This window comes from Chiloscyllium plagiosum, chromosome 5 (genome assembly GCF_004010195.1).
Source record: "Chiloscyllium plagiosum isolate BGI_BamShark_2017 chromosome 5, ASM401019v2, whole genome shotgun sequence".
Lineage (NCBI taxonomy): Eukaryota > Metazoa > Chordata > Chondrichthyes > Orectolobiformes > Hemiscylliidae > Chiloscyllium > Chiloscyllium plagiosum.
The window spans coordinates 110,185,965-110,208,927 of NC_057714.1; the positions used below are offsets into that span (position 1 = coordinate 110,185,965).

General features: G+C 39.6%; 1 protein-coding gene across 2 annotated transcripts in view; it reads right to left on the minus strand.

Annotated features, from left to right (window-relative positions):
- Positions 1 to 22,963, minus strand: part of LOC122550138 (WD repeat-containing protein 48) — a 130,018-nt gene that overhangs the window by 23,215 nt on the left and 83,840 nt on the right. For both annotated transcript variants that reach the window (XM_043690779.1, XM_043690778.1), the window contains exons 9-13: positions 21,421 to 21,495; positions 19,260 to 19,362; positions 8,880 to 8,977; positions 5,556 to 5,663; positions 2,808 to 2,904 (exon numbers count right to left, since the gene is read on the minus strand). In XM_043690779.1, the coding sequence (XP_043546714.1) occupies positions 2,808 to 2,904; positions 5,556 to 5,663; positions 8,880 to 8,977; positions 19,260 to 19,362; positions 21,421 to 21,495 (481 nt within the window). The remainder of the gene's footprint in view (positions 1 to 2,807; positions 2,905 to 5,555; positions 5,664 to 8,879; positions 8,978 to 19,259; positions 19,363 to 21,420; positions 21,496 to 22,963) is intronic.

The following is a 22,963-nucleotide window of genomic DNA, read 5'->3' on the forward strand; positions in this document are numbered from 1 at the left end:
TTTTTCAGACTGGAGGCCTGTGACCGGTGGAGTGCCACACGGATCGGTGCTGGGTCCACTACTTTTTGTATTTATATTAATGATTTGGATGCGAGGTTAAGGGTATAGTTAGTAAGTTTACAGATGACACCAAAATTAGAGGTGTAGTAGACAGCGAAGAGGGTTACCTCTGATTACGACGGAATCTTGATCAGATGAGCCAATGGGCTGAGGAGCAGCACATGGAGTTTAATTTAGATAAATGCAAGGTGCTGTATTTTGAGAAAGCAAATCTTAGCAGAACTTGTACACTTAATGGTAAGGTCCTAGGAAGTGTTGCTGAACAAAGAGTCCTTGAACTGCAGGTTCATAGCTTCTTGAAAGTGGAGTTGCAGGTAGATAGGATAGTGAAGGTGGGATTTGGTACGCTTTCCTATATTAGTTAGAGCACAGGGGTTGGGAGATCATGGTGCGGCTGTACAGGACATTGGTTAGGCCACTGTTGGAATATTGCATGCAGTTCTGTTTCCCTTCCTGTCGGAAATATGTTGTGAAACTTGGAAGGGTTCAGGAAAGCTTTACAAGCATGCTGCCAGAGTTGGATGATTTGAGCTTTCGGGAGAGTTTGAATAGGTTGGGGCTGTTTTCCCTGGAGTGTTGGAGGCTGAGGGGTGACGTTAAAGGGGTTTATAAAATCATGAGGGGCATGGATAGGACAAGGTCTTTTCCCTGGGGTGGGGGAGTCCCCAACAAGAGGGCATAGGTTTAGGGTGAGAGGGGAAAGATATAAGAGAGATCTAAGGGGCAACGTTTTCATGCAGAGGGTGGTGCATGTCTGGAATGGGCTGCCAGAAGAAGTGGTGGAGGCTGGTACAATTGCAACATTTAAAAGGCATCTGGATGGGTATATGAATAGGAAAGGTTTGGAGGGGTATGGGCTGGTTGCTTGCTGGTAGGATTAAATTGGGTTGGCATATCTGGTCGGCATGGATGAGTTAGACAAAAGGGTCTATTTCCACGCTGTATGCCTCTATTTACTCAAATCTAGTTTTTCACTTTGGATTGTGTTCGACAAGCCAGTGTATGTTGACTCTGGATTAAAGCAGATCCAAAGCAAGTTGGTTATTTACAGCCATTAAACCACAAACCAAATTCAGATTATTCAATTCATAGCTGCATGTTTATAACACATGACATCTCAGGTTGCTCGCCAGCACAAATAAACAGCAAGGAGTTTGAGCTCTTTGGGTCAGTGTTACTTTTAGTCAAAATGTACAAAAGTTATCAGTATATCGCCAACAGCTCTGACAAATGCCTCGGTTTTATGGTGTCCTTAAATATTGCATTTTGCAAAAACAAGATGCTACTAATTTGAAAGAGAGTGAATGCAAATATATAGGATTATGGGAAAAAGCTTCAGAGTTAATTTATTTTGTGAGCTCTTAAAAAGTGTGCAGCACAATTAGTTGGAGTCAAAATGAAAAAAACCTGCCATATTGCTCAATGACTCTTGTCGATTATCTGTTCAATCAGTAACAGCAGGAGACACTACCTTGCTTCAGCTGCCTATGTTTGACTGAGACGAATAATGGGACTTTACAACTCATGGACCGCTAGAATCTGCCTCAACAGGAGCTTGGCCCGTGCAGTTTTGTTCCACTTAGTTCCAATTTTTAAGCTCCAGAGGAAAAATGTGGACTGAAACAAAATGTAGGACCAAACAGAGGAGTTGTTTGAAACAAAATAATCTTTTCAAGAAAAGCTATTTAAAATACATTTGTCAATTTTATGGAATTAATTCCATTGAAATTAGGGTACAAAGTCATTTGAGACCAAAGGGTGTTGCCCTTTTCTGAGCCACTTTAGGCAAAAGTTCCTAGCTCAGGGTTATAAAGCACATCCAATGGCAGAAGGAGCAAACTTTTGGCGATGGGGAAAAGCCAGAACACTGGAAACACAATGAGTACTTATCAGTGGAGCTATGTTCAGCAAGAGAATAAGTGTTTGTACAAATGGTTTAGGGTGAGAAGGGAAAGATATAAGAGAGACCTAAGGGGCAACTTTTTCACGCAGAGGGTGGTACGTGTATGGAATGAGCTGCCAGAGGCATCTGGATGAGTATATAAATAGGAAAGGTTTGGAGGGATATGGGCCGGGTGCTGGCAGGTGGTAACTAGATTGGGTTGGGATATCTGGTTGGCATGGACGGGTTGGACCGAAGGGTCTGTTTCTATGCTGTACATCTCTCTCATCACAATCCAAGAACATGCTGCCAAACATTCTACATCAATGAACAGTGCAACAGTACTAATGCTGCAAATGCTGGAGTCACGTAGTGTGGATATGCAATTAGATATGATTAAAAGCAACTAATGTTAATTGTAGTACATATTTAAAATCTGGTTTCAACTTGGGAAAGGAACTGAACTGTAGAAAAGAACAGGAGTCTGCACTTATGGACTGAAGATTGTGGAAGTCAGACGGCTTCATCCATTTCTCGTTGAATATTTAGGAATTAAAACATTTTTTTCCCCTCATCGAATTGCTCATTGGAATTGAAACTGGGAGGTTCCTACTAAGAACTAAAGAGGAAATTGCTCCTTTTTTCCATACCTCATGATCCTGCAGAAGAACTACCCTCAGGCAGATTGCTGTGATGATTGAATGAACGTTACATTATTAAGTTAATAGCTGCTTTCCTGCAACACCACTTCACTCTGCAAATTGGCCTACCATATCAACATCCATTTTGCAGTAAGCCAAGCCAGTTCTTATACTGACTGTCAAGGTTTGCCACCCTAGGTTTAGCCTTACCATTAGCCACTTACGTTTTGGGTCAGATCCATCTGGACTGCTAAATCCAGCGTCCTTTGCTGACACCCAGGCAGCAAAACAGTCACTCTCATCTAAAGTAATTGTCAACATCTACAAGAAACAGAACACAAACAAATTTAGACACAGCTAATTGGTTCGATGTAAAACTGCACAGCTTTACAGCTATCACAGCAGCACTGATAACCACACTTGAGCTTTGCTCTTTATCTCTTGTCTCGGCATTTTTACTAATAATGTTCCTGGGACTCCATTCTCAATAAACCTAAAAGTAATGACGCCATAACCATTAATCTTGGAGCAGTGTGAAAGTCATCACAATCCAAGAACATGCTGCCAAACAACATTTACACTGGACATAATTGTGACAGAAACACTGACTGAATAAACTGAATGCAACTCTGACACATCCAAAACAAACATCATTTGAATTATGAGATGACTTGAAGAGCTGAAGTTTGTTCTTTAAAATTAAGTTATATCTTAAGCTTGCATTAGCGGATTACTGATCACTAACTGGGTCAGCATAGAGATCCTGTTTAGCCAACAGTCCCTACTGCTCCACTTTCCTCTGGAATAGAGTTGGAGGTGTTGGATTGAGGGGCCACGATGAATACTGCAAACAAAATTGCTGAGCCTGGAACAGTTGTAGGAGAGGTTTTCTTGAAAGTTGGGTTCTAGGAAGATGTGCCAAAAGGAACTGGAAGTAGAATTAATAAATAGAGATTAAACAAGGAGTCAGCTTAAGTTTTACCAGGTTTTCGCAGTTCTTAAGGATTCCTGATGAAGGGCTTTTGCCCGAAATATCGATTTTCCTGCTCCTCAGATGCTGCCTGACCTTTTGTGCTTTTCCAGCACCTCTCTAATCTTGACTCTGATCACCAGCATCTGCAGTCCTCACTTCCACCCTGTAATAATTAAGTGTTGAAGGACAGAAGCAGCAGAAGGGCAGAGGCTGAAATCAACTCTACATGGTTGTGATCGTGGAAATCTGGTTGTCCTATTTCATGAAAGGACCAATGATCATTACTGTATTAGAGCTATACATAAAACAAAGTTCCAGCAATATTTCATTACTGAATATTTAATTAGTTTATAGATAAGCTCTTTTACATTTCTGACTGCGCTTTCAATAAAATGGATAGTTGCAGTTTTGTAATTTGTCCTTAGCTAAACATTTCCTCCATTGTGTTCCCCATATTAACCTCCCTCACGGTCCTAAACCTATTCCTTTAAAACGTACAGCAAGCACCTCATTAAACAATTAGACAAAGGGAAGTCAGTTAGCTCCAAATTCACTTAACAGCTCTAGGACCAGTAACGTGCAGGTTGCTAAACAATCAGATTTTCTTTAAATAAGAAAATCACAATTCAGAAGACAGGGTATGAGGTATAATTTACAGTCCTGCCTGTTAATGTATTTGAAGAGAAAACACTTGAAATGGCAACTGTGTACTTTGAAAAATGTAAGTAAATCGGTTCTTCTGGAAAGCCAGCATGTTTAGGAGAAAAAAGCTTAAGAAACTGAAAAAAGCATCATTAGAAAAGATTAAATTCTGAAAATTAACTTTCAGCCTTTATCATAGAACTGGAGAGTGGCACAAAGACAGATTTAAAAGTGCCAAACTGAAAAAAAAAACTAAACAATCAATGTTTTGTCAAACTACATTTTGATGCAATGTTCTTGAATTCGCATACTGTAAATGAGCTGCCACCGTTATTACTTGCTTTTAGGAGGATGTATCAGTTTACATTCTTTAAACTGAACCTATCATGGCATGAATGTAACATTGAAGGATAATACAATATAGTGGCTTCAAAGTCTTCAGGGAACATGGTAAAGTGAGTTTGTGGTTTTTACATCACAGTATTTCAAGGACATCCAAAAATTCTTCTCTAGCAATGAAACACCCACTTCTAAACACTAACTAACTTTTTTTTGATAATGTCTGTCACATATCAGATTATTTGTTTCAAATATGCAAAGGAAGCTACATTTTACAATGGTAGGATGTCTACACAACTACAAGCATGAACCATGCATTAGAAACTCTCACATTTCAGCATCTCAACTGATACAAATTTTCTAGAAGCTATCCTAATTTGTCACCAATTTTATAAAGGAAGCTTAGGGAAGGGTGACGGTTGAAGAATCCCAAATTCTGGTAATCTGATATATAAATAGTGTAAAGTCACAACAGGTCAGATAGCCAACCTCTTTACAGATGCATAAAAGGACAAGTCTGAAAATGAGTATACTGAGCACTTTGTAGATGAAGAAAGATGGAGAAGGCTAGACTGATTTTCACTAAGAAACATTGATATAGGTTTATCAATAGAAGAGGTGCCAATTAAAAACTGATTTGCCCTATTCCGCTAAAACTAGAGTACAACATTTCTTGTAAGGCAGCTTATCAAACAATTATGTTGAGGAAACGGTCCTTGGGGAGGCATTACCTCTGTACAACACGCTTTCTGAGTATTTATTCACTAACATTTAGTTATTTCATTTCCAACTTCACTTCCAAACTTCTAAATCAATGTGGGCACGCAACACCAATATTTCATCCCAGTTTTGCCATGATGGAAGGACCAGAATAGTGATAGTTCCAAGAAAAGGCTAAACCTCTTCAGGGCAACTTGTGAAAGCCAATAAACGCAGTACTGCCAGCAGAACATCATTATACACAAATAAAAGGATAGTGGGATTCTGAAACAACTGGGAAAAGAAAGACCAAACTTACCCCAGTTTTCAAATCCACGGAGAACCAATTTGGCACGTAAACCATTTTGAACCGTTTCTTAATTTCTTCATCAAATTCTACTTTCCCAAGCTCTTCCACCTTGCAAGCCTGAAGGAGAATGTATCAGTTTTATTTCCAATATTCTAATATCTATTTAATAAACCAGACACTGCAGTCATTGGAATCTGGTCAGTACTCTGTATTGAATCATCGTCACTTGTTTAAATTCTGGACAGAAATCACTCAAAATACCAACTAATACTTTTACATCCTTTGGAGGATTAGTGGCAGATCTTGGGGTCTCGACACGAGAGGGTAGAATATAACCACCCCAAATTCTGCAATTGCAACCAGATTGTAAATGGATTTACACAAAATTGAAGCATTTTTACACAATGTTTAATCAAGAAACTGAAACCAAATGTCAGTTTGTGCGTTATGAACCAACAACGGCTCGCCATTGCTGTGCTGAAGTTGAGTGCTCCACACTTGGAGCTACTGTCTTTCAGATCAGAGGTTAAGCAAAGGTCTTGCCTGTGCTCTCAGTGGGAATAAAAGATTCCATGGAATTGTCTGGGAAAAGAGGAGAGTTATCCCCTGGTGTCCAATTGATATTTATCCCTCAGTTAACATATTTAAAAAAAAAATGTTATGGCCACTATGGAAATTGTGTAGGCAAGTTGGATGCTGCAATTTTTTTTACAACAGTGATAGCACTTTAAAACATCCTTGATTGGTTTCACACAAGGCACTTTATAAATGTAAACAATTTTATAACTGACTGGAATGCATTTTTAATCATCATTTGATGGCAAGAAGTGAAAGACTGTGATATCTTGGTAATGTGCCTGGAATTTGAGGCCCTGGTTAATGTTTTGGAACATGGGTTCAAGTCACACCATAGGTAGCTGCTGGAACCCAAACTCTAAATCTGGAATGTGTAGTTAGCTCCAGTAATGATGACAATGATAACTATCATCAATTGTTGTTTAAAAACCCATTGGTTCACTAATGTTCCTAGGAAATGAAACTTGTCATCAGATTGGTCTGGCCTACGTATGACTCCAGATCCACAATAGCGTGAATGACTGCCAACTACATGCCTAGCAACTCAGAGTTGGGATTTAGAATCAAGTAGGGAAATGTCAAGGAATACTTTTCTTGGGGGGGGGGGGGGGGGGGGGGGGGTCATGGGTAATGAATGTATCAATTATTACGTGAGTTTCTAGGAGCTTCAGTCATTGCTTTGGAGTGTGCAATCTGTTAACTGTTGTAAAAAATTGAAAAGTATTGAATTTGTTTAGGATCAACTGAAGTGAAGGTGGGGGGGGGGTGCACCTTTATTCCATAAATAATGAATTGAATGAAAATTATCAATGCCACTCAGGTAGTCCAGCATAATCATAATGGCACTAAAGAAAGCCATTTGGCCCATTAAGTCTATGTTGGCTCTTTGCCAAGCAAATCAGTCATTTCCATTATCTTTGTTTTCTCTCTGTAGCTTTGCAAATTTAAACACCTATCTTAGGACTCAATCATTTCTGCTTTCACCATTCTCGCAGGCAATGGCTCATTATCACTCACTTCATAGAAATGTTTTTCTTTGTTTCTCTCAGCATCTTTTGCCTAAAACCTCAAGTCTGTCTCTTCTACCCATTTTCAGGTAATGGGAAGAGCTCTTCTTTTTCTACCTTACCAAATTCTTTCATCTTGTACCCCTCTATCAAATCAACCCACAATCATCTTTGGTCCAAGTACAGAAACCCAAGTTTCTCCAAAATAAGTTTTTGGTGATTTTGAAACTAGGACTCAAAAAGGATTTGGAGGCAAGGACTGATTAGGAACAGTCAGCATGGTTTTGTAAGAGGAAATCATGTCTCACAAACTTGATTGAGTTTTTTTTTTAAAAAGGAAGTAGCCAAAAAGATTGATGAAGGCAGAGTGATAGATGTTGATTACATGGACTTTAGTAAAGCCTTTGACAAGGTTCCACATGGTAGACTAATTAGTAAAATTAAAATTAGATCACATGGGACTCTGGCTGAGCTTGCCAATTGAATACAAAATTGGCTTGACAGCAGAAGACAGAATGGTGGAGGAGAGTTGTTTTTTGGACTGGAGACATTGTGACCAGCTGAGTCCATTTTTGTATGTCATTTATATTTGCATGAGAATATAGAATGCACGATTACTAAATATGCAGATGACACCAAAATTGGTGGGACAGTGGATAGTGAAGGAAGTTATCTAAGATTACGAGATCTTAATCAATTGGGTCAATGGGCTGAGGAGTGGCAGATGGAGTTTAATTTGGATAAATGTGACATATGGAGGTGTCGGTGTTGGACTGGGATGGACAAGGTCAGAAGTCACATGACACCAGGTTATAGTCTAACAGGTTTGTCTAAAATCATAAGCTTTCGGAGCGTTGTTCCTTCATCAGGTCTGAACAGGTGTGTGGAATGAACTGCCAAGGGTGTGTTGGTGCAGGTACAGTTACAGCATTTAAAAGACATTCAAGTACACGAACAGGGAAGGTTTGGGCAGACATGGGCCAAATTCAGGCAAGTGGGACTAGTTTAGTTTGGGATCATGGTCAGCGTAGACCAGTTGGACCAAAGTTGTACGACTGACTTTTCAGCAATAAACAAACGAATATGAATCGCTCCAAGGTTGTTGCCATACAACAAAAGTTTCCAGCCTATTTAAAATAGAATATTTACTTAAAATTAGTGCATCATTTAATGCGGTTGACTTTACTCCCCCAGAGCAATTCTTGGCTATTAGTTCAAAAGTTCCCTGTCCCCGAGACCAGGGATACATGGTGTGGTGGGCAAGTAAAGCAGGAGGAACTGTAAAATCTCAGATTATGATTTTTTAAAAAATATAGAAGTATTCAGGTCATAAGACAGGTTCAGACGGCAAATGTTAGTGACTCAGAGACAACCAGCTCAACAAGTTTGGAGTGCAGGATGTGTCAGGGAGCAGTTCAAGCAGAAAATAGATTTTTTTCAGCGGATAAACTCCTTTTACATCCAGTCCATATACTAAACTCGTCTGTGCCACGTTTCAAAGATACAGTCACCAACTTTTTAAAAAGCCACCAACATTAAAATTATAAAATGAATTTTAAGACAGCCTAGAAATTACTTTAATGTCTATTCTAATACTGAACCAAGCCATGCTGTTGCAATGAGGTCCTATTATAAACCATTTCCATTTCCTTTATAAGGGAGGAAGATTATTTCGTAATCTGTTCTTCAGGTATAAAAGGCTACATTAGGCTACCCTCTGAGCAGCTCCCCAGTTTAAATTTGGACTCACCTTCAGGACATCCCAGAATGCAACAATGTTGTTTGTATCTTTAGTCACTATGTGTCTCTTGTCATTCAGTATATGACACTGGATGATACTGGCACCCCCTAGAGGATATGGAGAGAAGCAATACTTCACTGTTGAGGTTGTATTTTGTGATTATAATTTTTTTTAAACAAAACTTCATTGTGAAAGGCTGGAACCACCATTTGACCCAGCAGATCATGCTATTGTTTATTCTCCAAATGAGTCCTCCTCGAAGTATTTCTACGCAGATTTAGAAATGTCTTCCTCTAATTTCATTAATTTGAATATTTGGCAAAAAATGTTGAGGGTTGTGGATATCTTTCCAAATTAGACAACTTGACCTTCAGATTTCCATATGTGCTAGAAGAGTTAGTGACCTTCCTTTCCTCATCAATTGCCAGCGTGTGGCAGTCAACTGCAGAAATCCTACAGCTAATGCCAGTGAAAATGAGCAAAATTGTATTAGCTTGTAACTGCCAACAATTTTTGTAAAGCATTTTATTTGTTTATTTATGCACAAGGATAAAATTGAATACCAATTGGAGATGTTTTTACAACCAAAGACAAATTCAAATGCCAGAAATCTCATACTTGCACAATGGATGTAACCAAATCAAATCTACATTAAGGCAGGAAGGAAGCTGAAGTACAAATTATCCTCTCATGTTACATTAACTAAAAGTCAGTATCACCATTTGTCAATTGAAGTCATGTTGACTATGACTAGCTTTCCCACACAGCCCATAACCTACGTCAGCGATCATTAAGCATCTGTGGAGATAGCAGAGTTAGTCCTTCAAGTCCGATATAAGTTCTCAGGACTACATCATATGGGACTCGAAACATTTACTGTGCTTCTCTCTCCACAGACACGAATAGACCTGTTGAGTTTCTCCGGCACGCTTTTTTTTCAGATTTTTAGCATCCACATTTTGTTCTTATTATAACTTGGGCGTACACTCTGTTGGAAACCAATCTTATAAATTAATTAAAAATTAAAGCATGATAGAAATTAGGCCTCTCATTCTCCCATCATCCACACAGCTTATCACAGAATCTCAGTTGTTACAGCCTCACAACAGCTTCTCCTAACCATCCTTGTGACCCCTTCCTTTTAAATAACCATCTACTTCAATGCTGAATGCCTTGATTGTACCTACTGCCAGTTCACTTTCAGGCAATGTATTTCAGACTGTAATCACCCGATGTGTGAAAAAGCAGTGAATTGAGGAGCGCGTAGGTTAGGTTAGGTTATTTTACTTTAGATTGGGAATAATCCTCGGCACAACATTGTGGGCCAAAGGGCCTGTTCTGTGCCGTGCTGTACTTTTCTATGTTCTATACCATATCACGTTTGTTTCTGAAATTATGCTGGAATAGAAAAATAGAATACTTCCTTCTGAAATATGGATTTACTTTTCAGACATTTTATAGGGTCCTTTTTCCTTGGCATAATAAATAGCATGCGAGCACAAACTGATGGCAAGGTAGGGAAGAGTTGCTCAGTTTAGCTCTTGGTACTTGCTAACAGAGGAGAAGACATTGAAGACTTCTGCTATGGTGTAACATGCAAACCCAGAGTTTCTTTTGGGGAGAGAAAATATTAACCAACTCCTGCTTCAAATTTTATGACTAAATCAGCAAATATATTTGTATGCAAAATGGCCAGAATAGTGCATAACAGTTGCTCTACAGCTAAGGGGGTAGTGCGTAAATTTTTAAAAACATTCTCTCTCAGGCCTGACTAGGCCAGAATTTATTGATAATTCCTAACTATCCTCGGGACCTTTTGTGTTGCAAACAGGCAAGATATACCTGCTGCCGATTTAACAAGTAGTAATTCTTATTTTGTTTTGACTAGGATTTCTGGATTTGCCTTTGAGATGTTTCAGATGTTGTAGCCTCGAGTAAAGTCCAATATCCAGCTTTATCCAGTTCATTGGTACGTTGAATCAGAATCTAAAAGATGGGTTAACTTTGTAACTAGTAAACAAATATATAATAGGCATTTTGTGGCAGATAGGGACTATAAGGAAAGATATGCTGCTGCTGATAGCAGCCAGTTTAAGTCCAAACAATTTTAATACCACCCCTGCTATTCTGTGCATGCACATCTGATAGCCTGGTAAGTTAACAAAGCAGGGGGAACTGACAATGGATGGGACTGTCCTTGTAGGTTTTACTCAGTTACAGCCAGAGATTCACCTGCTGTGTCTGCTCTTCCTGATCCCACACCATTCCAGTGTACTATAAGCATCTACCATTGGGCTTCTCCAAGTTCATCATCCAAAATATAGGTTCCACACTTACACTATCAACACCCCCCTCTCTCTCCTCACCACTGCTCTTAACTACCCGATCCATCACACTTTCAGTCGGACCTGAGTAAGTTGAAACTTTGCTAGATAAATTTCAGGAAAACTGAAACATTTGTCTCTGGCCACAGAACAAATGTCATTTTCTTGCTAGCAATCCCATCCTTCTCCCTGACAATTGTCTTAAGCTGAACAAAACCATTTGTAACTTGGACTTATTTGTTCCAGAAATTAATATCTGACTACATCCACTTTAAAAATAGTATCCTTCCAACCCAATAATACAGCCTATCTTCATCCTAACTCAGTTCATCTACTGCTGAAACTCTTAACACAGCTTGTTATCTCTGGATATAACTATTCTGATGCTCTACTTCCAGCTTCAATTCTGCAAAAGCACCTGCTAACCCAAAACTCTGCTGCTTGTGACTTAGCTTGTGTCATGTTATATTTTTATCTCACTACTTACTGACAAACATTGACTCCTAGTTTAATCCCTCATCTTTTAAATTCTCATTCTGTTTTCAAACCCTTCCATGGTTTGTCCCTCCCTGTTTTAGTAACCACAGCCACCAGGTCCACCGTGCTCACCTCCACCAATAGTCTGCTCACAATCCTGGTATGACATTTAATTCCTGAAGATTTTGACTTCATATTTGAGCCATCTCTTCATAACACTGCCTAACTTAACCCCCTTGTCAGCTCATCTCCTGTTGAAACCCTCATCCACATCTTTGTTAACCCTAGAATCAAGTAATCCAACGTACTCCTGAATGGTCTCCAATGCAGGTGGCCCAAGGACCTGTTCCTGTACTGTTATAGAGTCATAGAGATGTACAGCATGGAAACAGACCCTTCAGTCCAATCCCTCCATGCCGACCAGATATCACAACCCAATATAGTCCCACCTGCCAGCACCCGGCCCATATCCCTCCAATTCCTTCCGATTCATATACCCATCCAAACGCCTCTTAAATGTTGCAATTGTACTAGCCTCCACCACTTCATCTGGCAGCTCATTCCATACATGCACCACCCTCTGCATGAAAAAGTTGCACTGTAGGTCTCTTTTATATCTTTCCCCTCTCATGCTAAACACCTATGCCCTCTAGCTTCGGACTCCCCCACCCCAGGAAAAAGACTCTGCCTATTTATCCTATCCATGCCCCTCATAAATTTTGTAAACCTCTATAAGGTCACCCGTCAGCCTCCGATGCTCCGGGGAAAACAGCCCCAGCCTATTCAGCCTCTCCCTACAGCTCAAATCGTCCAACTCTGGCAACATCCTTGTAAATCTTTTCTGAACCCTTTCAAGTTTCACAACATCTTTCCGATAGGAAGGAGACCAGAACTGCACACAATATTGTTCTACAAACTTCAGATCATTCACCTGCATCTTAACTTGCAATAAGTCCCATTTTTGCATCACGACTGGGTTCACTGATCTACCTTTCCACGTCATGCAGTAAGCGGATTTTAAAATTTTCATTCAAAAAACCCCTGAAAAACTGCAGATGCTGCCTGACCCGCTGAGCTTTTCCAGCAATTTCTGTTCTTAAAATTTTCATTCTTGTTTACAATTTGGCTTCTCCTCTCTAAATCTCTCCAGCACCATAACCCTCTAAGATAACTATGCTCCTCAGATTCAGATGTCTTGCACCTTTCCAAGTTTAAGTGCTTCATCATTGGTGCCATGTCTTCAGTTGCAAGGCCCCAAGTTATGGAATTCCATCCCACTCTACTTCACCTTTCTCTGTAAGGCACATTAAAACTCAACTCGGATCACATCTGCAGTCATCCAACCCAATGTGCCCTTTGAGGGTCAATATCATACTTTGTTTTATAATGCTACTGTGAAGCACTTTGGAATGTTTTGTTCCATTGAAAAGGTACTATGTAAACATTTAAAATTATTAAAACCTCTATACTCCCTCAATGGAGACATTTTATACAGGGCTATTTTAAATATTGTACCATTGATGGCTGTGCTTTCACTTTCCCAGGTCCTAAACTTCTACACTTCAGGTAGGAAGGTAGACCTTCCTTAAGATGTTCCTTAAAATGTACTTCTTCCACCACCCCTTTCTATCTTCATATTGCCTTATACATCACTATATCAAACCTTTCTCATCTGGACTGATTTGTGACATTTAACATTCCAAACATGGTACATAAAGTACAGTTGGTTATTACTTGGCGTCTTGATGCTTGGTCGTGTGGAGAATAAGCAATGCTTTTGCAAATTTTAGAATTTATTATGGCTAAACATCATTGAATGGGTTATGTAAAAAGTTTTGTTGTAAAGTTCACCTGAAAACTAGTCACATGAATTATTTCTTCTGGCACACAGACATTAATACAAGTTCTCTGCTTTGGTTCATTTTTCAGTTGGCTGACATTATTAACTACTTGCACCATAGATAATCTTGTTGTGTCTTTCTGTCTCTGCACAATATCAAATCAATACATAAATCTAACAGTTTCCTGATCACAAGGGTCTAACAATGCAATATTTACGGACTTTTGGAATAGCAACAGAAAATGGAGGAGATTCCAATTGATTTGGGAGTGAGATATAAACTAGAGTTCCCAGGCATGCTGTCTCAGACTTGGCAAGTGCAAGGATGCTGGCTTTGATTTATAAATGACTATGTCTACATATGGAAGCTGCTTCTTCATTGCAAAAACAAAAAAGGGAGAAATTGCTGGAGAAAGCCCAAACAAGAACAGATTCGCCAAGATTTATGAGGTCAGGATAACTTTCTGTTTGAGAGCATTGACTATGACAATTTCAAAACAGGCAAACTCTGTAGTGGACATTTTCTTTGAAACAATGAAGCTGGGAATGGAGTCAGGAGTGATGGGCACACTGGACCATTGAAATGAACAGCAAAAGTGATTCTGCTTCATTAAAAGCCAAGTAAAGTTCAATTATTGAAGATGATGCACTTGTACCATCACCATAGAGATACAAAAAAGAACAAAACAGCACAGGAACAAGCCCTTGGCCCACCAGACCGGCACAGACATGTCTTTTGAAACTATAAACCTTTGCCTCTACAGATTGTATCTCTCTATTCCTGGCCTATTCATGCATCTTTAATAAACTCTTATCAAATTTGAATTAAGCTACTTGGTTTGAATACGTTTCAGGAAAGCCCCTACCCTTTCCAATTTCCCCAGACACGTACAGCTTTTTAATAAGAAAAAAGCATTGCACTGCACTGTTTCAACTAGGTTTAAAAAACATCCCTCAAGCAGTTTGTTACTCATTTGACTGATCATCGTAAATTATTTCAAGCTACTTTAAAACAATGTTTAGCAGTATCATGCATTGACAGTATTCTCCTTCTGGCTTACTGAGGTTATCCATTGAGAAGCTCAGTTGTACTGACTTAGACAATTTTAGTTTGGTACCAACTGAGATGGCTGAATTCAGCCGAGGCAGCCGTATTAATAGCACTGAACCTGATGTCGCGGAGTAATGGAGGAGTTCTATAGTCAAGTTTAGTATTTCTAATGGCTATACATCAGTAAGCCAAAGTTGTTCATCCGATACTATGCAACAAACCACGATGGAAACAAATATATGTGGGCACTGAGTGAGTGGAACCTCAGAAAGGCTAAGGAAATTATAATTTAACTGACGTGCAATAGATTTTTTTTAAAGTTGTATTTTGACAAAACAAAGTTTTTAAACGCTGAATTTTAAAAATTCTTTCGTGGAATGTTAATGCCACCTGCAAAATCTGAGCACTTGCTGCACATCCCAAACTGCTTTTCAGAAAGCGGTAGCTAGCTGCATTCTTGAACTGCTACACTCCATCTAGTTTTGGTAAACTCAAAGTGCTCAACCCTCAAAAACAATGCAACATAACACACCACAGGCTGACTGAACATAGATTCAATCCAGCATACCACCAATGAGAAACGTGAGATTTCAATTGTAATGTACAGCTGTGGAGACTGCACGAACAAAACTCAAAACTGTATCGTAATGAAATATTATTCTTCAAGCTGTGCCCTTATTTAATCAACAACATTCAAGTAGTCCTCTAAGCACACACCATCTCCTACTATTCCATTGTTGCATAGTATTGAATCTTAACTCAACATTGAATCTTAACTCAACAGCCCACAGGCACAATGAAGCAGGTCTGCAGGTAGAACCATAATGACCTCATGTCATGGTCTGACTGACATGAGCGCAAGATTTAACCTTTCAGAATTTTAAAAACAATTAACTCTACTGCTATAATGCTTTGGGATTAGATACCATCTGCTTTCACATAAGGCACATAATCAAAAGCTGTTCCAGTTTTCTCCAAAACCTTTAATGATTTAATTGATTTTCTACCTCATGACATGCAATTGAATATTAGCTTGCATTGCAACCACAGCTGGACATAGTTCACAAATATGCACTTACTTTACCCAACTGTGTCTAAATATATTTACATTAATTCATGTTAATGCAAATGGATAAGATACATAAAATGACAAAGTACACTAGGTAGTTATAAACAGGTAGGATTAATACATAATTTTCAGCTAAAGCCATGTGCACAATAAACTAAAAATACCATTCCCTAACTTTTACTTGTCAGCATTTAATATTCTTCTTTTGATTTGTTACAATTTTAATTCCCTTACCTTCCATTCTTTACGGCAAGGAAGGAGGGGTTGTCTTTTAAAAATAAACATTAAGAAATAAACAATAAGAAAAAAACCCCAATAGGTTTATTGCGAGTGCTAAGAACACCTAAATAATTCAGGCTGACGGTAACACCACTATGCCAGTGCCTACTCTTTTGAAAGAGACATTTTGAATATTGTTAGGACCAATGTCTTTTTATTTTTGTGCTTTTGAAAACCGGGGACCTAAATGAGAAACAACAGTATTTGAAGGGCTAGCTGTAATTTTTAAAAAGTAATCTGACAAGCATCATAAATAGTTGTCTGAACACAGTAATTATAGTGTCATACAATTGAACAGCATGGAAACAGACCCTTCCGTCCGACTCATCCATGCTGAACAGATATCCTAAACTAATCTTGTTCCATTTGCCAACACTTTTGCCATTTGCCCATAACCCTCCCTATTCACATACCCATCCAGATGCCATTTTAAATGTTGTAATCGTACCAGCCTCCACCACTTCCTCTGGCAGCTCATTCCATACACGCACCACCCTTTGCATGAACAAGCTGTCCCCTTTTAAATCTTTCCCCTCTCACCTTAAATCTGAGTTCTCTAGTTGTGGAGTCCTTACCCTGGGGAAAAGACCCTGGCTATTTACCCTATCATGTCCCTCATGCCTTTATAAACCTCAGGTCACCCCTCAGCCTCCAAACAAGGTGGCTGTAGATGATTGGAGCTGAGGAGTTATGTACTGATGTGCAGGGTGGCAACAAGAAGTTGACTGATTACTAGTTCATCAGCCAATGACAAAGGCGGGTGCCTACCAAAATCATCTGATTGGTTGTCAGGTAACTGAACAGTTTTGGGCTGGGAACAAGCTACAGAGCAAGGATTTGACCTCCACCTACTCAATTCTCTGCAGTCAAAACCCATTTTAAACCTTACGAAAATCTTTCCTTCAGCAATTGGTGATGGCGAGCACGAGGGGGGAGAGCTTTAAATTGAGGTGTGATAGATATAGGACAGATGTCAGACAGTAATAAGGGTATGGAATGCTTTGCCTGCAATGGTAGTAGATTCGCCAACTTTAAGTACATTTAAGTCGTCATTGGACAAGCATATGGATGTACATGGAATAGTGTAGGTTAGATGGGCTTCAGATTGGTACGACAGGTCAGCGCAACATCGAGGGTCGAAGGGCCTGTACTGCACTGTAATGTTCTACGTTCATTGTAAGCTGTGATCTTTAACTGATTAAGTCAAAAGATCCTTTGTGAATGAGCAAGCCACCTTGTGTCATTTGTAAACCAGTGGAAGCTTCGGAAGACAAGCTTGTGAAAAGCAACAGCACAAGAATCATCTCAGCAACCCATAAGCAAAAACCAGAGTGTGACTGTGTATCTGTGCATGTGGGTAAGGGGGAGGTTTATATGGGGATTAGCATTTAATTTTGCAGTGTTATATGCAGATAATTTATAACTGTTTACCTATACCTGAGTCTAATAATTAAAGTTCAGAAATCTGGTATAATTTGGATGTAAAAATCAGGGAAATTGGGGAATATTGTACTTATTTAAAAATCATAGAATCACAGAAGCAGCTCTACTGCCCATCAAGTCTGTACTGCCATAGCTACACTAAAACTACACTAATCCCACATTTTAAATCACTCTTGGGATGTAGACATAATTAGCTGGCCAGCATTTAATGCCTGTCCCTAGTTGACCTTGAAAACATGGTGGTGAGCTGCTTTCTTAAACCACTGCAGTCCGCAGAACTGACCCACAATACCATTGGGGAGGGTGCTCCAGGATTTTGGCTCAGCAACAGTAAAGTAACGACGATATATTTCTGATCAGGACAGTGAGTGGCTTGGAGGGGAACTTGCATGTATGGTATTCTCATTTATCTGCTGCCCTTGTACTTCTAGGTGGAAGTGGTCATGGATTTGGAAGATGCTTTCTAAGGAGCTTTGGTGAATTTCTGCAGTGCATCTTGTTGACAGCTTACATCACTGTTACTGAGCACTGGTGGTGGAGGGAGTGGATGTTTGTTGATATGGTTCCAATCAAGCAGGCTGCTGCGTCTTGGATGGTGTCAAGCTTCTTCAAGTGTTTTTAGAGCTGCACCCATCCAGGCAAGTTTGGAATATCCCATCACGCTCTTGACTTGTACATTGTACATGGTAGCCAGGCGGTGAATTATTTGCTGCAGTATTCTTAGCCTCTGACCTGCTCTTGTAAGCACTGTATTAATGTGGAGAAGCCAGCTGAGCTTCTGGTCAATGGTAACCCCCAGGATGTTGATCGTGGGGGATTCAATGAATTTGTCAATTTTGGCAGTAGCTTCCAAATGCTTGTGAGGAGAACTTTGCAGGGTTGACAGGGCTGCTTCTGTCGTCATCTTTTCTGGTCGTCTGTCTGATTTCATTTCTTTGTTAAAGCTTTGTATGATTGATATAACTGAAATGTCTAGCAAGCCACTCAAAGGCAGTTGAGAGTCAACCACACTGCTATGGGTGTGGAGTCACATGTAGGCTGGACCAGGCAAGGACAGCTGATATTCTTCTCTAAAGGACATTAGTAAACCAGATGGGCTTTTCTGACAATCGACAAATGGTCTGATGGTCATCAGTAGGTTCTTACTTCCAGATTTTTCTTTTGCTGCCATGGCAGGTCTTGAGCCCAGGTCCCCAGAACATTAGCTGAGTTTCTGGATTAATAGCCAAGTGATCATTTCACTAGGCCATTGCCTCCCCATTCCAGTACACGGCCCACAGCCTTGAACGTTACAATGTTAAGTATTCTTCCAAGTACTTTTTAAAGATTGTGATTACTATAAGGTTCCGACCGCCCTCTGGGTGAAAAAGCTTTTCCTCAAATCCTCTCCAAAATTCCTGCTTTTCTGACGAATTCAGGAATAGTGGCCAGTGCTCTAACACAGTGAATCATAACATAATGGATCCTAAGTTCTATTCTGAAGAGTAGGGAAGTTCTCACCAGTGACTTGAATAACAATTTGTCCCTAACTACAATGTAAAAACAAATTTGGTCAATACAACATTGCTGATTTGGGGAGTTGGCAATGTGCAAGCTAATTATCAAGTTTGCTATGGCTTTGGATTATGAAAGGCTTACATAAAAATCTAAGATTTTCTTTTCCTTTACATGCTGGAAACCCTAAAAGCAAAATGAGAAAAAACAGGAAATATTCAGCACGTTAGGCAGCAGCTGTCTGAAAATCTCAATTGCTTGGCAGACCCTAAGCTGCCACTGTCGTCTGGCAGGAATCTCAGCCAGGCTAATTGCATCAACGCATTTCAGACGTACTTTAAACAAACGAGACAAACAGTTATTCAATCGTCTGATAAATAAATACATTGCTTGGTAAGTGACTTGTACGCACCTTTAATGACTTGTTCTGGCTGTGTGCAAAGAGGAATTAATGGTGCACTGCAATCATTGTCATAATCACCAGATGCTCTAAAATTCTGAATACCCTTCATGGACTGCAAAACAAATTATGAAAACTTTAACTTAATATCCATGCATATTTTCCTATGTACATACATCTTAAAACTGCAAGTAGACCTGCTTAGCAATGAAGTTGAAGTTTCAGGGGGATAATGACTTCTTTAATTTCATAATTTGAGTATATTAGTGTGTCTCTCTCTCTCTCAGCTAATATAACAGAGAGAAGGTTTAAAGGATATTTAATGCATATGATCAAAGTAATGATCTGACATGATGGTAAGATGATAAGACAACAGTCGGACAAGATGATATGGAATGCGCTGTCTGATGGGGCAGTAAAAGGATATTCTATAGTAAGCTTTAAAGACAGAATTGGATATATAACTGAATACAAACATTTTGCAGGACAATATTAGTAAAATGGGGAATGTGGTTAGCAGAGGCAAAATGGTCAGAATGCCCTGTTTAGATTCCTTACAGTGTGGAAACAGGCCCTTCGATCCAACCAGTCCACACTGACCCTCCGAAGAGTAACCCACCCAGACCCATTTCCCTCTGACTAATGCACCTAATGCTATGAGCAATTTAGCATGGCCAATTCACCTGACCGGCACATCTTTGGGAGGAAACCGGAGCACCCAGAGAAAACCCACGCAGACACGGGGAGAATGTGCAAACTCCACGTAGACAGTCACCCGAGGCTGGAATCGAACCTGGGACCCCAGTGCTAACCACTGAGCCACTGTTCTGTCCCAATATTTCTACATTGTATCCTTTTAATAAACTTTGAGTGTCACCTATGATATTTGCTTACAATGCCTTTTAATAGTCCTCTTACTCAAGGATGTTATAGAAGCAGTAACTTGATTTTTTTTTTTAAAGACCTAAACTTAAATATTCAATACACAAAGCATGAAGCTCATACACTTCACTGATTCGTAACAAGAAGTCATCAACGTAAAAGTTGGTTCAATTCGAGACCTGGATTGTTGAGCAATGTTTTCTGTTGACCTTATTTGAATTAAAGCCATGAGCTGGATTGTGCTTACCTAACCCCTTGGCTGAAGGATCATGGTTACTCGGGCAGGGAAAACAAAGAAGAGAATGTCCAGATCTGAGGACCTTACAAAATTAATTCTAATATGTTTATCTTATTCAATAAACTTCTTTGATGATAAACTGCTTTCGCTGCCTATTCTGCACTCTCTCACACGGTCACGATGCTACAACAGCAATTGAAACATAAATTCATAAAACATCCGTAAATCTCAGGTGGGAATGCTGATGCCACAACTCCTATGCTGCATATTTAAATCATTTCACTCCAAAAGAAAATAGTAATTGGGATCCCATTTCATCTATGGAAACATACATGCCTCAAAATGTTAACTGTTTCTTGCTGAACAGATACGACCAGACAGCTGAGCTTCTCCAGCACACCGTTAGGATCAGATTTCCAGCATCTGCAGTATTTTGCCTTTACTACATGTATAGCACATTGTGGTACGTGCAAAGGTTTTAAGAAATGCTTTCTCCTCTCCATTTTAGAACAACCAATTCAGCAGGACAATTTAGAGGTAAACAATGAAAGACTTCCACATTAGGTGGCAAGATAAGCAGAGTGATGCCATCCTATTTTTCCACCACGGCAAATTGCACACTCGCCCTCCAAAAACCAGCATTTGAAAAAAAGAGACCTGAAGATGGGTTTCTTGTTTGAACCAACAATTTTAAGTTTTGTATTTTACTGAAGCCATCAAACTACTAAACTTATGGACTAAACCATAAATGTATGGGTGGGTAAGAACTGTAACTTAGCAAAAGGGACTATTCCAGGGTGCAACTAAACAAAAAATAATTCCTTTAGATTTTGGGCTAGCAGAGTAGGAAACAGAAGGATGGACAACAAAATAGTGCTCATGATTGAGGGGCTTGATGTATGCATCAATATAGTAGTCCTACAAATTACCCTTAGAGCCTGCACATTAGCAGATTTGATGCCAAGACAAATGCAACTGATAGATGACTAAGATCTATGCAATAATTGCATTAAATAAGTATGCTGCAGACTGGAAGAGCACAAACATATTCACCCATTTATTCACTGACGATTTTGTGGTGGCCACCCAGATGGCTGGAGCTGGGTCAGCTGATCGATCAATCTCCATCTGCAAAACACATTGAAATACGACGACATTAAAAGGAAGCACAAAATGTAATACCTCTTAATGACAGAATGAACCTCAATGAAGACGAAGAAAGTGCTATGTTGAAATGATTTTCTTGATATTACTGAAAACTTACTAGATGCTCAGGTCTCTTGTAATCGGGATTTATATTTTAATACATCAATTGCTGCACAAAAATATAAGGATTTCATTGAAATGGATTTGGTCCACTTTCGTGGAAAGGGATTACTGAAGATTTTTTAAATGACCAACTGAACATTTGGTGGGGAAGCCTGAAAAAGTGGTCATCTGTGCAACAACTGATATACTTTGGAGTGAAATGGACAGCATCTTCCACAATTGCTTAATGAATATTAGCAAACAAGATGGAGCTATGTATCAGCCTGGTCCAAAAACCAGCAATCACAAGCTGGAGGAGCAAGAACACCAGCAACTGAGACATTACTGATGGCCCTCGTCTACTCAGAGTGCCAGTACAGACCAAAAGTAGTTGGGCAAATGTGTTCTCTTAGAATAGACCACAGCATAAGTGCAAAATTAAAGTTCTTGCTCGACACTTGCATCGTAACAAGAAAGAAAAATGGTAAATCTGCCAAGTTGTGCACTACTGCAATACTGAAATGGATCTATGCACAATTATGGGCAGAATACCATGCAAGCACAGAGTGCATTTGAGGTGATGGGGGTCAGGCAGAACAAAATTAAATCAAATGGAGGTCGAGGATACACATTTTACTCTTCTTAGGTGAACAGAATCCTACTGCATGGGTAGGTTGAGAGGTTGGTGAAATCTTTCAAGGAGGATTTATGGAAAATAAAAGTCGTCACAACATTGAGGCAAATTGTACAGAAAATAATTTGCAATTTATACACCTTCCTGGAATTGCCTGATCACCCACAAAAAAAATAGATAGGAGCCTTTTGACAAAGGAATCCTGAATTGGGTGTTGCTCTGCATTTTTTCTTCTCCCAGAAATGCAGAAAATACAGCTAGCTTCTGTATCTAGAACAATCAAAATAGCCCAACCAGTCCAAGCTATTCTTATGCTCCACTTGATCCACCTTCTATGTTTCTTCATCTAAATCTATTACTGTAACTCTCTCTACCTTCCATACAATTTGTTTCAAACACTTCCTGGATGATGAGGAGAAAGTGAGGACTGCAGATGCTGGAGATCAGAGCTTAAAAATGTGTTGCTGGAAAAGCGCAGCAGGTCAGGCAGCATCCAAGGAGCAGGAGAATCGATGTTTCGGGCATAAGCCCTTCTTCAGGAATGAGGAGGGTGTGCCAAGCAGGCTAAGATAAAAGGTAGGGAGGAGGAACTTGGGGGCGGGGCATTGGGAATGCGATAGGTGGAAGGAGGTTAAGGTGAGGGTGATAGGCTGGAGGGGGGTTGGGGCAGAGAGGTCAGGAAGATGATTGCAGGTCAAGAAGGCGGTGCTGAGT